The sequence below is a fragment of the Gobio gobio genome, assembly GCF_949357685.1.
Source record: "Gobio gobio genome assembly, chromosome: 3".
Taxonomy (NCBI): domain Eukaryota; kingdom Metazoa; phylum Chordata; class Actinopteri; order Cypriniformes; family Gobionidae; genus Gobio; species Gobio gobio.
The window spans coordinates 48,392,075-48,410,653 of NC_137099.1; the positions used below are offsets into that span (position 1 = coordinate 48,392,075).

The window sequence follows — 18,579 nt, forward strand, 5'->3', positions numbered from 1 at the left end:
TTGCTCAAGGGTCTTACCTCAGTTATTCACTCCCCCACTGCCAATTCCTGCCGGACCTGAGACTCGAACCTGCAACCTTCAGGTTACAAGTCCAATTCTCTAATCATTGGGCCACGACTGCCCTTTAAGCAGTGAGTTACGTCGTTGTACGGGAAACGCACCCCAGAGCGAGAGCAAGAGCACGCCCATCAAGTCGTCGGCAGAATATCTTTAGGAATATCTTCTTTTGTGTTCCATTGTACAGATTTGGAACAACATGATGGTGAGTAAATCATGACAAAATATTTGAGGTGAACTGTCCCTTTAAGTTTCTTTTTTAATGTTGTGATTGTATTTAAATTAAAATACATTTTGTAGCCTGATTTAGTATCAATATACACTATATTGCCAAAAGTATTGGGACACCCCTCCAAATCATTGAATTCAGTTGTTCCAATCACTTCCATGGCCTCAGGTGTATAAAATCAAGCATCTAGGCATGCAGACGTTTCTACAAACATTTGTGAAAGAATGGGTCGCTCTCAGGAGCTCAGTGATTCAAGCGTGGTACCGTGATAGGTTGCCACCGGTGCAATAAGTACATTTGTGAAATTTCCTCACTACTAAATATTCCACGGTCAACTGTTAGTGATATTATAACAAAGTGGAAGCAATTGGGAACAACAGCAACTCAGTCACGAAGTGGTAGGCCACGTAAAATCACAGAGCGGGGTCAGCACATGAGGCGCACAGTGCACAGAAGTCACCAACAGAGTCAATAGCTACAGACCTCCAAACTTCGTGTGACCTTCAGATTAGCTCAAGAACAGTGTGTAGAGAGCTTCATGGAATGGGTTTCCATGGCCGAGCAGCTGCATCAAAGCCTTACATCACCAAGTGCAATGCAACGCGTTGGATGCCTTGGTGTGAAGCATACCGCCACTGGACTCTAGAGCAGTGGAGACGTGTTCTCTGGAGTGACCAATCACGCTTCTCTGTCTGGCAACAGTTGTGTCAAAAGTGTAAAGTTTGGTGGAGGGGGGGATTATGGTGTGGGGATTGTTTTTCAGGGGTTGAGCTTGGCCTTTTAGTTCCAGTGAAAGGAACTCTTAATGCTTCAGCATACCAAGACATTTTCTACAATTTCATGCTCCCAACTTTGTGGGAACAGTTTGGGGACGGCCACTTCCTGTTCCAACATGACGGCAAGGTCCATAAAGACATGGATGAGCGAGTTTGATGTGGAGGAATTGACTGGCCTGCACAGAGTCCTGACCTCAACACGATAGAACACCTTTGGGATGAATTAGTGCGAAGACTGCGAGCCAGGCCTTCTCGTCCAACATCAGTGCCTGACCTCACAAATGCGCTTCAAGAATGGTCAACAATTCCCATAAACACACTCCTAAACCTTGTGGAAAGCCTTCCCAGAAGAGTTGAAGCTGTTACAGCTGCAAAGGGTGGGCCAACTCCATCTTAAACCCTACGGATTAAGAATGGGATGTCATTAAAGTTCATGTGCATTTAAAGGCAGACGTCCCAAAACTTTTGGTAATATAGTGTATTATAAAAAATCTGTAATGTACACATCTATAGACACGCCTCTAGACCAGCGGAAAGGTGAGTCCGTCGTCTGTTTTGCTGAAATTGGCACATGAAGAATCCACAGAGGAAACTGAGCATACGTATGCCACAACTGTTCCTATTAAAGTGTGGATGAGAGGTAGATTTGAATCTGTTACTGTTGCTTTTCACCCATGTCTCTTTGGGATTTAAAGTTTGTTATATTAAAAGATGTAAAGAGAGAGAGAGCGAGAGAGAGAGAGACCAGGCTTCCGCTGTTGTTCCATTCGGCTTCCTAATCCTGCTCTGCCTCGAGCATTCAATTAACTCCTCACCAGCAGATCAAATGACTGGCTAAAAGAGAGTGTGACCGAGCCTAAACGCTAATTAATACTTAGGAATCAATGCCCCTCAATACTAAATGTCAAATAACGGTACAAAAGAGAACAGAGGAGCTCAGATGAAAAGCTCACTTTTGTATTACGATGGATATTTATGTTTCTAAGATGAAAACCACAGCCGGGCCGGTACAGACACGTGGGCGCGGGCTGAATGTCAGAGGAGACATAATGGGGAAAGAAAAGTGAAAGGTGCTCTGTGCCAGACACTTCAGCGAGGAGCTACCGCAAACCCACATTACCAATAATATACATTCTACTCCTCTCTCTTTTTCTCCTTTGTTGTCCATCTGTCACTCTCACTCGTTCTGTCTCCGTGAGGGGTTACAGGGACAGTACAGCTACAATAGAATGCTGTTCAATCCAGGACTCTCTTTGCTCTCTTTATTAGGATCCGTCTCGGCTGATCCAATCACAGGTGAGACGGATCGTCAGTTACCGCTTGGTAGTAACATGCCTTTCAAACGCGTCTCCTGTGGCCATTTGTGATCCCATTTCGAGGGAAGGGTTTCCCACACTCCATTATGTTACTGTAGGGGCTGTAAATTGACTACAAATCTTTAAGTAATTAATTAAATGACAAATAATTGTAATGTTTGCTAATTAATTGTTGGTAACACTTTATTTTTAAGGTGACATGGCTACATGTTACTACAAGTACTTACTATAGTAATAACAGTAAATTATTCATAATTACAAGTAACAAACCCTAAACCCTAACGGTAACTCTATAGTAAGTACATGTAGTAAATTAATATTACTCAGTACTTATTTGAGTAAGTACAATGTAACTAAAAGTGTAACTAATTGTTTTCTGTGATTAATCCTGATTAATATGTAAGGTAATTAATTATATCTAATATTCACATTTGTAATCATAAATATAACTGAAATTATTGTAGAATCAAAAACAAAAAAAAAACTCAGAAATTCAAATATACCAATCTGTTGCTCAAGAAACATTTGGATGAAAAAAAGCAAAAGAACAGCATTTATTTGAAATAGAACTATTTTGTAAAATTATAAATGTCTTTACTGTCACTTCTGTGTCTTTGCTGAATAAAAGTATAGATTTATTTTACAAAACAAAAAACAATCTTACTGACTGCAAACTTTTGAACAGTAGCATATGTCAAATCACCAATAAAATCAGGGGAAAATGTTATATAAAATGTTATCACAGTCTTATGGATCAAAAATGCCTTTTTCAATAACTAACTTTAAAGGTATCTAACACCACCCATGGGGTGTGTGTGTGCGTGTATGTTTGTGCACCTGTTCGCCCTTTTCAAAGCACTCCATTAGTTCAGAAACCCTCCTGAGCAGGTGTTGTAAGTGTGTGTGTGCCTGGAAGAGAGCCTGTGTATGTGTATGATTGCAGAACCCAGATGTCAGTGTCTGAACCCTGGCATCCCGCTAAGCTTGACTCACCTCAGCACCTCGTTGGGGTTTCCTGACTTGCTGCCTTTCTTGTCAGGTGTGCCATGGCATCCGGATTTAAGCAGCGTGTGAGGACCCCGATCCAGCATCATTGTGGAGGTTGCCATGGCGATTATGGCTACAGCATCACGCACTCGAGCCTCCAGCCCATAGTCCCACTCATCGTAGGAAACAGAGATCAAACCTGCAAATAAAGGAAACAGGTTTGAAACAATCATCTGACATATTTCAATAGTTTAACCTTTGTTCATTCCATCCATCCATCCATCCTTCTCTTCTTACCTGTTGGAAAGACGTTGGGTACATTTTCTGCATCCCCTGTCACCAGAGATGGTACAATCCAGGTGTAACCATAACCAGTGAGGCCGACAGAATGTGCCACCTCAAAAATGGTTGTGGCTTCTTCTTTAGTGCAGTACAGAAGTATAACAGGACTTTGGAGCTTCTTCATCTGATTCTGGATCTTTGAGTCGCCATCGTCGACTGACATGTCCAACAGCAGCACCTCTTCCAGCTCCCAGCCAACAAAACTGTTCTCAACGGTACTCCGGATCTGGAAGGTAGCAAAAAAGACAGAGAAAGATGAAAAAACGGCATGTCCTGTAACACCCTCCTGCTGCCTCCAGATCTCCTGAAACTGTTCGCTTTTGTTTTTTAGATATATAGAGAACAGAGAGTTGAAAGAGAAAATCGGCCAAAAGACAAAGAGGGAGTGAAAGTAAAAGCAATATTTGAGTAAATGAAAACACTAATCATAAAAAGTGAAATTCCCATCATGCACTTCTTCCAGATACCAGCCTATAGCAAACGTTTTTTTGATCTCTATAATTTGTAAAGAAGCAAACCTAACCCCTATTTCTGCATTTAAACTGCATTTTCTCATTACAAATTGTTTAAACACAAGTCCACAGAGATGCTTTTCATTCGAATCAACCGCAGTCAGAACTAGAAGATGAAATTATTATACCCACAATTCTGATGATGCATATTTCTGTATCGCCCAATGTTTGAAGCTAATTTGACAGACTTGCAAATTGCACTGACAGTATCATTACACACACACATGCAGTCAAGTGTAGTGTGAGCATCCAGTACCACAGAGGTGCTAATATCGGTTTTTTATTAATATTAATAATAGTAAAAAGTGGGTTTTATTAATAAATTTTTACTTCAACTTAAAATTATTTATTTTACTTAGTTAACAAGATTTTTTATGTTTTTGGTCTAATATTTATTTTTACAGAATTACAGAAAACAATTTTTTATATATTATAGTTTTGGTTTTAGTAAACAATAACAACACTGGTTCATATTAAAAATGGACTGATATTAAAATTATGGTCTGATAATTATTTTTGATAAGCTGATCATTATTTTTGATCTGATTGCAAAAAACCAATCCCCCGAAAAAGGTAAAAATTACAATTCTATACAATTTAGGCAAAAAAAAAATCTCAACATTTTTAAATGCTACAAGTGAATTTTGGCATCACAACATCAATATGAATTGAAATATGAAAATGGAGGTTTTTTTTTTACATTTTAATAAAGATGTGATAAAGAAGCGATTGTTAACAGGAGAAATAAATATCCAATATCGACCATTAATGATTCTGATAACTGATATGGTCCTGATACATTGTGGATTCTATACCCAGGTATTTCCATGTTCTTTTACAAAGTGCAAAGTAAGAGAAGATAATAGTGCAGGTACTGTGGCAACCCAGGATATTGCAGAAGATGAAGGGCCACAAATAGAGGCACAAGAAAACTGATGTCAGTGTGGCTGGAGAGCAGAGTATCAGCATTGGACACCGTTTCAAGCTTTTGGAATCAACTAAACCCTTGTTCTTCCCCCAAAAGACAACACAAAGACCGGGCACTGGTCTCACTGGTAGAACATCAAAAACCTGCCTGCTATACACCTGCAAGGACATCAAGAGCCTCCTCAATAAGCGGAGCATCCTCTGGACTTCTTGTGGGCTCTGCTTGTATTGCCCTGAGGTTGCTCCTGTTTTGGGGAATGGCTGAAGGTGCAGTAGAAATCAAACACAATCCTGACCGTTGTACTGTGTATTTAAGAACTCTATTCACACCACTGTGTGCCAGATATAAATGTAGGAATGACAACAGATGGCTGTAATTTGAAGTGGTTGCTTTTCCACAGTAACTGACTTTACACTATACTAAAACAGCGTTATTGTAGTATTATTTATATACTAATAGTTTTTATTAAGATTGATCATTTGTTTTTAATTTTTATATTTTCAGTTTTCGATTTCATTTTAGTTACATTTTTTAGTAATTTAGTTTGTCATTTTTAAGGCTGTCAAAATAACATGATACATTTTTTTCAGTTTAACACAATTAACGCTGCATCCGTGCTATTAAACCATTCAAGCACGATAAGACGTAAAATAAGAACTCAAATCTGTACAAGCATGCTGTCTGTGAAGCGGCTCTCTGTGAACAAATACCCAAAACACGCGCACAGAATGCGGCTCTAGACACTGCGCCAGTGCCACAATGAGTTATCTTTAGGGCTGGAACAGTAAATCGATATTCGTGGATCGATTCTGAGATTTTCGGGGATGCATCGCGATTCTCTCTCAAATCGATTCTGAGCTTAACAGCAGATGGCACTGTAGGCTAGTTTTTAACCACACGTTCAAATGCTCATGAAGAAGAGCGCTTGTGCGAGATGATCCACGCAAGTGGTTAAAGGTGTCATGAACTGGCTTTTTTAATGTTTTTATACTGTTGTCTGAGGTCAACTTATTACGTTTGTGTGGTTTTTACATTCAAAGACATCATAATGAATAAGTGATAGGCTATTTTCTGCCCTGGTTTTGAGGCTCTCTCATGGAACGCTCGGTTTTCATGGGCGTGCCGCACTGAAGACTTGGAAGCAAACGCCCACTGCTATGATTGGATAACAGTTTTGCATAATAATGAGTCTGCATTGTGTTTTAATCTCAATTTGTCTGCAAATCCAGTCTCAACCTGTATCTTGTTTACAAACGATTCCGCGGTGAAATGAAGCGAACAAACGTGCAATGTCTTTACCACGTGAGCTGGAACTTCATTCAAAATAAAGTTCAACCACACATTCCTAATTTTAGAATCCGAAGGAAGCTTATGCAGCGATTGTGTTCTTCCACAACTAGATACAGTGCAATATCTTGCTATCTTCGGCATGTTTATTGCTTGGTAGCGCGATCAGTTTACCTCCACGAGTTGGTGGGCGGGCTTGAGGCAGCGTTTCACCACACGATGACATCAAGGGTTGGCATACTCTGAGATCGAGCGTTTGCTGGGCCTGATGTCAATAAAAGCTTTACTTTGACTAACAAGGACGTTTTCAGCTCAGAAAATTACAGGATATTCTTATATCACGATGAACATTTATATATCAAAGGCTGAATGAAAAGTGGATTTCTCAATTCATGACCGCTTTAAATGTACTTGGACCTCAGAATGCTTTTATGACGCAAAATTAATCTAAACACAGTCCACTGCGAACACCACTTTTCGAACTTTATGAAAGATTATTTTATGGAAGATTCAAGCAAGTCTAAGGAATTGGAAGCAAGCAGAGTACGGCTGTTTCTAAAGTACGCAGCGTCATCTGCTGTTAAAAACTAAGCTCAGAATGGATTGGAGAGAGAATTGTGTCTGCATACTGAAAATCTCAAAATTTATCCAGAATCATTTGAAGAATCGTGATGTATCCGTTTATTGTTCCAGCCCTAGTTCTCTTTCGGCGCTTGAACAGACAAAAACACACTTTCCAAAATTCCTGTTGTGTCGAGTATCCTCGTAAGCACAGTCTTACATGAGTTTTAAGTGATAAATGAGCGTAAAGAGTTGTGAGAAAAAAGGGTGTGTGTCAGATCTGCACCATGTGTGGCAGATCTTAAAGTGACAGCAACCTAATAAAGCTGCTGTTGTCTGTGATTAATGTTAATCAAAGAAAAAAAATCACTCACTGCTCTTGACTGAATCACTTATGTAGCTTTAATATGGATTAATCTATATTCAGTTTATAAATTATGGAGTGAAGAATGTGCAATGTTTAACTGCACAGATACAGAAATTATTAAATTTCTGTATATGTATCCGTTAGACTAACCTGAAAATCTTAAAGCACTGTTTACAAGGTTACATGGGTCAAAAAAATGAAAACAACTTTTTGTGCATTTTAGCTGGACAGGTAAAAATCTGACCCGGCAATTTAAAGTATATGTATATATATGTATATATATGTATATATATATATATATGTATATATATATATATATATATATATATATATATATATATATATATATATATATATATATATATATATATATATATATATATATATATATATATATATATGTATATATATATATATATATATATGTATATATATATATATGTATATATATGTATATATATATATATATATATATATATATATATATATATATATATATATATATATATGTATATGTATATATATATATATATATATATATATATATATATATATATGTATATATATATATATATATATATATATATATATATATGTATATGTATATATATATATATATATATATATATGTATATATATATATATATATATATATATGTATATATATATATATATATATATATATATATATATATATGTATATATATATATATATATTTTTTTTTTTTAATTTATTTTTTTTACCTATCAATTTATTCTGTGATGTTCAATGGCTATAATTAATGGCTAAAATTGAAAGAAAAATCCATGTAATAAGAGACACCAGTATCAGTATTGGTATCAGTGATACTGGCCTTCACTCATAGTGCTTAGTATAAGATGCCATTAAAAAATATTGAAAATATATGTATGTCTTTATGTTGTTTCAACATTATTTTGAAGATTCAATATGAAAGTATTACAACATTAAAAAATATATTAAAACATTTTTATGAGTTTAATTCTCTTTTTTTTGACAGCACTAGTTATTTTATTTTATTTCAGCTTTATTTCAATTTAAAATGTTTTGAATAGTTTTTCATTAACAATAATAACCCCTGCTCTAAAGGCTAGCATGAATTAAAAGGGTCAACGCTCCTATTATAGGGCTTGTACACAAGTCTAAAGGCATAAATTGTGAGAGAGTGATGAATGAACAGAAAGATAGTTACAGGCAAAATTCCAGTAGTCATCATTTACTCACCCTCACTTCATTCCAAACACGTATGACTTTCTATTTTGCATGCAGCCTTTTTTTCTGCTGTCACATGGTTTGAGAATGATATAAGAGTCAGCAAATGATGACGAAATGTAAATTTTTTTGTGAACTATGCCTTTAAATCAGAAATGATAAAACAAAATTGGAGAGGAGTTCCTATATGAGCAACGTATACTGAAGATAGGGGAGAGGACGGGTACATTAGTTTTGACAGGAGCTCCAGCATACAGAAGATAGAGGAAAGGAAGAGAGCATTAGTTGAGACAGGAGCATTGGCAAACTCCTGATGATGAAAGAAGATCGAGCTGCAGCGGCTGGCTCCCCAGCGGGAGTTACAACGTCGGTATTAGGGTGTGAACCCAACCAGCTAGAGTTTCCAGAATTACAGGCAGTGAAGCAAACAGCAGTTCGGTCTGGGGTTTCACAAGATCCCAATCTCATTTTGGCCAAATGAGGCTAGCTCTGAAAAACTGACTGTTTATACACCCTGATGATGCATTTCAATGATTTGATAAACAAGAGTAGGTTCTGCTGAATGAATTGTTTAGTGCGATTATGAATGTGCTCTACTTAATCAGAGAAGCTCTAAACAGAAATACAACACTCAAAACACACTAGAAATCACCTATATAGTGACCCCTGGTATCCAGTCAGAACACCCTTGCAACCACATGGCAATATGCTAAAACCCATGCAGTATATACTTTTCTACACCACTCCAATTTTCTTCAGAAATAAAATCTAGAGAAACACTGTGTTAAAATCTCAGTGTAAAACACTACTTAAAATAATAAATAAATGTAATAAGAATAATAAGAATGCCAACGAAAACAATAGGTGCCTGTGCACCTTCGGTGCTTGGCCCCTAATAAAAATGACAACATACAGTACATACCGTATACACTACTGTTCAAAGCTTTGGGGTCAATACGTTTTTTATTTTTAAATGAATTATTTTATTCAGCAAGGATGCATTAAATTGATCAAAAGCAAGAGTAAATGTATTTTTAATGATACAAAAGATTTCAAAGCAGCAACTGAGCATATTATAATGAGCATATATCTTTTCACACTGAGGACAATTGAGGGACTCAAACACAACTATTAAAAAAAGGTTCAAATGTTCACTGATGCTCCAGAAGGAAACACGATGCATTAAGAGCCTTTTGAACAGGGTGACGATTTCCAAATGTTTCTTATTCTGTTTAAATATCTTCTTTTTTTTTTTTTTGTACTGCCCTTCAGAAGCAACAGAAAATACTTACATGTTTCCCGGAAGACAAATTGAGTACAATTCACCTTGTTCTTCAAATTCAATAAGTTTTCACCCCCAGCTGTTAATGCATCGTGTTTCCTTCTGGAGCATCAGTGAATGTTTCAACCTATTTTAGTAGTTGTGTTTGAGTCCCTCAATTGTCCTCAGTGTGAAAAGATGGATCTCAAAATCATACAGTCCCTGCTGGAGAGAATTAAATGTGCAAAAGATGCTGGAAAACTGAAGAATGTGCAGGACCTGGAGGATTTTTCTAAAGAGTTTAACAGTTTAACTGCTCAGGACAAACACAGGGGACTCAAGAACAACCATCAAAAAACAAAAAAAAACAGCCGTGGATCATCCAGGGAACGACACACAGTATTGAGAATCAATGGTTCAGAAACTTTTGAACGGGATCATTTTAATAAATTTAGCAATTGTTTGGTCTTGTGGACTATATGTAAAAAAACATTCATGTAAAATAACTTATTCAGTACAACACTAAAAAAAGTTACGCATTTTGTATGATCTCTTTTATTTTGTTATTTTTTCTTGCAACTGTATATATATATTGTGACGAGTCCACCCAGAGGAATCAGCGTCGCCCTGGCAACAACACACCTGCACGCCCTCATCGTGGGCTGATCGGTCACAGCTGCACCTCATCAGCCCAGAGACTTATAAGCAGCAACGGATGAGCAGACAGACAGACTCTGGACTCGAGCTGAATGCACTGCTGGACTAACCTCTCTTTGTTGTTCTCCCCCAGAAAGCAGCGAGTGACCGACAGCCCACTTCACTGGAGCACGTTTGGACACCCACTTTCACGAGGATTGAGCACCACCGAGCACAAGGATCACCAGCCATCACGCACCGGCTCACTGACTGTTTTCACCTTTTCACATGCACTGTAAATAAAATCCACCCTCCGGGGCCTTTTGCACTCAGCCTGCCTTGTCGTGTGATTCCTCACCCCGTGACATTGGTGGAGAATGCGGGCAGAAGCGTGAGGAATCACCGACAAGTTCACCGCACCAAAATCCTGATCTTCTCTGTTTGTTTTTTTTCTGCACGACAGGACCCGGAAGCGGCGCGCTCGCTCCCCGAAGATGGAGGAAGTGTTGCAGCGCCTCACGGAGGTGAGCATCCGCCAGCAACAAATCGTGGAACATCTCGCCACTCGCCAGGGCAGGACGGAAGAAGAATTAACCGCCATCCGTGTTGCCGCCGCCCAGCGAGTTCCGCTACCTGATCCGCGTGCCCAAGCCACCCGCCTGCTGCCGAAGATGACGGCGGATGATGACGTGGAGGCTTTCCTGCAGGTCTTCGAAACGACTGCGCAAAGTGAGGAGTGGCCAGAGGGCGATTGGGCACGCGCGCTGGCACCACTACTCACTGGAGAAGCCCAGCGGGCTTATTTTTCACTTCCCCGTGCGATCGCTGAGGATTATGACGAAGTCAAGCGTGAAATCCTGGGGAGGTTGGGTCTCTCATCCATCTGTGCCGCCCAGCAGTTTCATGAATGGGAATTCAAGCCCCGTGTGCCAGCCCGTGCCCAAGCCGCCGAACTCAAACGCATCGCTCATCATTGGCTGATGGAAGGAAGTCCCACGGTGGCTCAGGTAGCGGAACGGGTGGTGGTCGATCGCCTCCTCCGTGCTCTTCCCCGTTCCATCCGGCAGGCGGTCGGTATGAAAAACCCGGCCAACACCGCGGAACTCGTGGAGGCGATCGAGCTGGCGGATGCCATCCACCACCGTGAGGCAGGGGAGCGAGTGTTGCCGTTCCCCCGGAGGGTGGTCCAGGAGCGACGGCCGCTCGAAGGCGCCCCGCGACCAGTAGGCAGGCCGACGGTTCCCCCGCCGAGAGACGAGCCCATGCCCAGCGCCGAATCCATGCCGCCTCCGCGTGCGTGGCTGGCAGGCTGCATCGTCCACCAGCGGATCCCATCGGGAGCCCCGGAAGCAGACGTGGTGATCGACTGGAAACACTTCAGAGCCCTGCTGGACTTCGGCAGTACGGTCACCCTCATCCAGCCAGGGTTGTGTGGGCCCCGAAGAGGCGAGAAGAGCTTCCTCCCCATCACCTGTGTGCACGGAGACACTCGCCAAGTGCCGGCCCGTCGAGTCACCATCTCATCGCCCCAAGGCACCTGGCCGGTGGAAGTCGGCGTGGTAGAGGACCTTCCGGTGGCCGTACTGCTGGGTAGAGACTGGCCAGGCTTCGACGCCCTGCTCACCGCCGCCACTCAGCCTGCCAGCCGGGAGGGGAACCGTCGAAGACGAAGACGGCCGCGTGGACCCCGCCGCCGACCAGCCCTTCTAGCCTCCGACAGCGGGAGAGATGGTGAGTCCCCCTCCCAATCCACTAATCCATTTTTTGATGTGTATCAGCAGGCTGCCGGAGGGGGCTCATTCGCCAAGGAACAGCGGGAGGACGATCGCCTGAAGCACTGCTGGTCACAAGTGCGGATCGTCGACGGGAAAGACGTCCTCCCACGGCCCCATCCTCTCCCGCATTTTGTCGTTGAGAATGGCCTGCTATACTGTGTCGCACAGCGGAGGGGGGAGGAGAAAAAATTGTTAGTTGTCCCTCGGACCAAGACCGAAACCATCCTGGAGCTGGCCCATTCCCATCCTATGGCAGGTCACCTCGGGGCAGCTAACACCACCCAACGCATCCGTGATCGGTTCCACTGGCCTGGACTGGAGGCCGAGGTGAAGAGGTTCTGCCAGGCCTGCCCGACCTGCCAAGTCACGTCGCCCAGGACTCCTCCCCCCAGCCCACTCATTCCGCTGCCCATCATTGAGGTGCCCTTCGAGCGGATTGGGATGGACATAGTGGGGCCGTTGCCAAAGTCTGCCTGTGGCCACGAACACATCCTGGTCATCGTCGATTATGCCACCCGGTACCCCGAAGCGATTCCCCTCCGCAAGGCCACCGCGAAGAACATCGCCCAGGAGCTGTTCCTGCTGGCCAGCCGAGTGGGCATACCAACGGAGATACTGACTGACCAGGGTACCCCGTTCATGTCCCGGCTAATGGCAGATCTCTGCAGGCTGCTGCGGGTGAAGCAGTTGAGGACCACAGTCTATCACCCACAAACGGACGGGCTTGTAGAAAGGTTCAACCAGACCCTCAAGCAGATGCTGAGACGTGTGGCGGCGGAGGATAAGCGGGATTGGGACCTCATGATTCCTTATGTGCTCTTCGGGATCCGCGAAGTACCCCAGGCCTCAACTGGCTTCACCCCCTTCGAGCTTCTCTTCGGCCACCAACCACGAGGGCTCCTGGACATCGCCCGAGAAGCTTGGGAGCAGCAGCCTGCCCCTCATCGCACCCTCATCGAGCACGTCCGCCAGATGAGGGAACGGATCGACCGGGTGATGCCATTAGTCCGGGAACACCTCAGCAAGGCTCAACAAGCGCAGCAACGCCGTTACAACCGGGCAGCCCAACCACGGGAGTTCCAGCCGGGAGACCGCGTCATGGTCCTGGTCCCCAGCTCTGCCTGCAAGTTCCTGGCCACCTGGAAGGGACCGTATACAGTGATCGAAAGGATTGGGCCAGTCACGTACCGCCTGAGGCAGCCGGGATGACGCCAGACAGAGCAACTCTATCACATCAACCTCCTGAAGAAGTGGGTGGGGACCCGGGACCAGGTGGCGGCCCTAAGCATCACCGATCCCGTGGTTGTAGACGTCAACCCCCATCTTTCGGCTGCCCAGAAGGCGGAGCTGCAGCACCTGGTCAGTCAGTTCCAGGATGTGTTCTCGACCCAGCCCGGGCAGACCAACGTGGTCCAGCATGACGTCAGAACACCACCAGGAGTCATCGTCAGGCAACGGCCCTACCGTGTCCCGGAGGCTCGTCGGCAGGCTATTGAGGAAGTGATCCGTCAAATGCTGAAGTTGGGGGTAATCGAACCATCCCGGAGCCCGTGGTCCAGCCCCATTGTGATGGTCCCAAAGCCGGATGGCACCCTCCGCTTCTGCAACGACTTCCGACGCCTGAACGAAGTCTCCGAATTCGACGGGTACCCCATGCCTCGGGTCGACGAGCTGCTGGATCGGTTGGGAAGGGCCCGGTATATCAGCACCTTGGACCTCACCAAAGGATATTGGCAGGTACCCCTCTCTGAATCCGCTAAACCCAAGACTGCTTTCTCGACCCCCAGTGGCCACCGGCAGTACCGGACCCTTCCCTTCGGCCTGCACGGGGCCCCCGCGACCTTCCAAAGAATGATGGACATCATCCTACGGCCCCACCAGGCGTACGCAGCGGCCTATATAGATGATGTCGTCATCCACAACGTCTGCGGAGGGTGCTTTCGGAGCTCCGGCGGGCTGGACTCACTGCCAACCCCCGCAAGTGTCACCTAGCCCTCTCCGAGGCCAAGTACCTGGGTTTCCGAGTCGGAAGGGGCCTCATCCAGCCCCAGGAGAAGAAAGTCGAGGCCATCCACTCCGCCCCAAGACCGCAGACGAAGACCCAGGTACGGGCCTTTTTGGGGTTGGCAGGGTACTACCAATGTTTTATCCCCAACTTCTCCTCTCTAGCCGCCCCCCTGACAGACCTGACCAGGAAGGGGCAGCCGGAGAAAGTGTGCTGGACCCCAGCCCTCGAGGAGGCCTTCGTCCGGGTCAAGACAGCCCTGACTTCTTCGCCGGTTCTCCGCGCTCCAGACTTCGGTTGCCCCTTCCTGCTGCAGACGGATGCTTCTGACACAGGACTGGGAGCCGTCCTGTCCCAAATCCAGGAAGGCGAGGAGCATCCGATCGTCTACATCAGCAGGAAGCTGTCCCCGGCCGAGACGAGGTATGCCGCCGTCGAGAGGGAGGCCCTGGCCATCAAGTGGGCAGTCCTGGAGCTCAGGTACTATCTGCTAGGCCGCAAGTTCACCCTGGTCACCGACCATGCGCCCCTTCAGTGGATGGCCCGCGCCAAGGACACCAACGCCAGGGTGACTCGCTGGTTCCTAGCGCTTCAGGACTTCCACTTTGAGGTACGTCATCGGGCCGGGGCCGCCAACGCGAACGCAGACGGACTCTCACGGATATGGACAGCTTACGCAGGTCTGTCAGGGGTCATTCCCCACCCTCCCTTTGTTTCACCCCTACTGTCTCCATATGTTCACAGGACCAGAACGACGCTTGGGGGGGGGGGGGGGTGACGAGTCCACCCAGAGGAATCAGCGTCGCCCTGGCAACAACACACCTGCACGCCCTCATCGTGGGCTGATCGGTCACAGCTGCACCTCATCAGCCCAGAGACTTATAAGCAGCAACGGATGAGCAGACAGACAGACTCTGGTCTCGAGCTGAATGCACTGCTGGACTAACCTCTCTTTGTTGTTCTCCCCCAGAAAGCAGCGAGTGACCGACAGCCCACTTCACTGGAGCACGTTTGGACACCCACTTTCACGAGGATTGAGCACCACCGAGCACAAGGATCACTAGCCATCACGCACCGGCTCACTGACTGTTTTCACCTTTTCACGTGCACTGTAAATAAAATCCACCCTCCAGGGCCTTTTGCACTCAGCCTGCCTTGTCGTGTGATTCCTCACCCCGTGACTATATATATATATATATATATATATATTTATTTATATGAATAAAGCTTTATATGAATTGACACCTGAACTGAACTGACATCACAACTCATGGTTTTAGGCTTAGGTGAAGATAGGCTTGGGTGAAGACTGAAAACTTGTCCTGAATACATCCTGTAGTGGGATTGAATTGAAGAAAGAAAAAAAAACTGCAAAAAAATTCTCACCCGATTGACAAAGTCCTGGTATCCAGGATAGTAGGTGGTGACGATGGAGAATATGTACCAGTCATATTCCTCCATTATGTTAAGCATGACAGAGGCTTGCTGCTCTATAGAGGGACCAAACTGGAAGAACATGGAATGGTCATCCTGCAAGAAAAAAAGAAACGCGTGCATGAGAACACAGAAGAATCAAAGAGAATCACATTATAATATGGCATCTGTACGTTATTATATAAGAATTTAACCAAGCTCAAATTCTTCTTGCCTATTACAAAGACAAACCGACAAATGAAAAGGTACATTTCTTAGTTAGTGACACTTAATATATATTAATCAGCAATATTATTATTGATTTGACTGCACAGACAATATAATATCGGAAGAGACTTGAAGTGAGCTGGATGATGACATAACTTTTCTGCAGAGCTGCTTTCTAGCTGAATTGAACTCCTTTCATAATTGATGAACTTTACACGGTTATTGAACTGAATCAACACTGAACTGGCTTCATCTGAATAATGACACTTTTGTCTTTTTTGAATTCTGTTAGCATAATTCATCATTATTTTCCTGTTTATCACTGTAAAGCTGATTTGAAACGATTTTATAAAGAGCTATATAAATAAGGGTGACTATCTTTTTTTCACTACAGTAACCAGCTAATGTTTGGATAAAGGAAACAAGGATCAAGCTGAAGATAGCGATGCTGAGAAAGACTGTATAGAAATATGAACCGACCCCAGAAGCACCGCAGTTCGCCAGATCTAACATCTGCTGCATCAAAGCATGTGAGCGAGACACATTTTGCTCCCTTAATATCTAAATGACCACTTCACTGAAACAAATGTTCCATCCCAGGCAGTTTAAATGTCCCAATGAAATGTCTGCGGAACATTGGTAATAAATGAGTTGTATAAATACATTTCAAATTCCTATAATGAGCTTGTCAATGAACTCTTCACATCTAATATGGATACACAGATGTGTGTGTGTGTGTGTGTGTGTGTGTGTGTGTGTGTGTGTGTGTGTGTGTGTGTGTGTGTGTGTGTGTGTGTGTGTGTGTGTGTGTGTGTGTGTGTGTGTGTGTGCAAGCTGTCAGTGGCCAATAAGCCAAAACATTAAAGCTATGCACACATGTATGACAGTGCACATGAATGCATGCACATTGATGTATAGGACTGTACAGGCCTGTAAATGATTGTTCTGTGTGTGTATTCATGTATGAAGTCGGTCGTGGGCGTTTGCCCATGTTAGTCATGCCGCATGGCAAAATCTCACAGTCTTTCTCTCTCTCTCTCTTTCAGGTCTCCATACTCAACATCAAAGCCACTCCCCTGGGGTCCGAGATGGACTGATCCATTACCTTGATTCGGCTTTAATGAGGTAACAACACTGATGGGGCTGCGGGGAGGGGGGCTTGGGTTGTTAATCTAACAGCTGTAGTTTTAATGTTGTTTATATATTCTTGTTTTGTAGAGTTTCACTAAATGTTTAATACTTGCTTGATTTGCCTGTAATGTGTATGTGTGTCTCTGCTTTATGCGTGACTTATATTTATTTACATTCCCCTAATATTAATTTCCTGTCTTTATTCCATCTCTTCTTGTCTGGAGTTGATCCCATCAAGAGGGATGAATCCTATTGTTTTGTTACAATTCATACTTTTGTTCAGCAAGGGCACATTCAATTGATACAAAGTGACAATAAAGATATTTATAATATTACAGAAGATTTCTGTTTCAAATAAAAAAAACTTTTTTTTTTGTTTACATTTTCCACAAAAATATTAAGCAGCACTACTGTTTCCAACATTGATAATAACACAGTATAAAATCATCATATTAGAATGATTTCTATATATGATTTCTAAATGAATATTGTAAAAAAAATATTACAAATGAATAGAATGGTTTTCTATTTAATATACTTTAAAATAGAATTTATTTCTGTGATGGTAAAGCTGAATTTTCAGCATCATAACTCCAGTCTTCAGTGTCACATGATCCCTCAGAAATCATTCTAATATGATGATGCTGATTTGATACTCAGTTCTTATCAATGTTGGAAACATCTGCACCGCTTAATATTTGTTTGGAACCTGTGATACTTTTTAAGGATTCATTGATGAATAAAAAGTTTAAAAAAATAAATAAATAAAAAAACATTTTTTCAAAATAGAATTTTTTCTAATATAAATCTTTACTATAACTTGTTTTTAAATCAATTTAACACATCCTGGCTAAATAAAAGTATAATTTTTTTTCTTTTTCTTATTTAAGAAAACAAATTACTGACCCCAATCTTTTGAACAGCATTGTTACAAAAGATTTGTTCTTTTAAAACTTTTTATTCATCAAAGAATCGGTACTGTTGTCACGGTACTTCCCACTAGGGATGTTCGGTTCTTGAACGAATCGTTCTTTTGAGCCGGTTCATTAATCGAATTGAATCGAACTTTAGTTCGTCCGAAGTAGCACGTCCAACTAAAAAAGAACCTGAAAAGAAACGAAAGAGCCAGTTCAAACAGTTGTCGAAGTTGGCTTAGGATTACAGAGGATTCTGATGATTGAGTTAGCATGCCTCAGACTTGCGTAAGGCTACTGGAAATATGCGTATTATGACTGCTGTTATTAAATAACATTTTATAAAAACCTGCAAAAACCTTTCTGTCGAGAGATTTAAATACATTTTACTGTAGTTTATTGTGCATGCAGATTATATTTTAAGTTGTTAAACAAACTTTATAACTGGTTTATTCTTTCTATATAGGCTATATATCATTTATGCATGTCTGTTATGTGTGCTGCATGTGCAAAACTTTTAGGAATTTTATCCAAGATGTGGGCTACTCAATATTGGTCAGTCGTATCAGACACAAAGGATCCACGAATTAAACTGTAACCACAAACACCATTAAGTGAACTGG

The 18,579-nt window shown here is 42.7% G+C and overlaps 1 protein-coding gene across 1 annotated transcript in view; it reads right to left on the minus strand.

The window, feature by feature from the left end:
* grin2bb (glutamate receptor, ionotropic, N-methyl D-aspartate 2B-b) overlaps window positions 1-18,579 on the minus strand; it is a gene marked incomplete at both ends in the record, with an annotated part of 135,646 nt that overhangs the window by 38,892 nt on the left and 78,175 nt on the right. The window contains 3 exons of the mRNA XM_079812111.1: window positions 3,372-3,564; window positions 3,663-3,933; window positions 15,657-15,800. Coding sequence (XP_079668237.1) covers window positions 3,372-3,564; window positions 3,663-3,933; window positions 15,657-15,800 — 608 coding nt within the window. The remainder of the gene's footprint in view (window positions 1-3,371; window positions 3,565-3,662; window positions 3,934-15,656; window positions 15,801-18,579) is intronic.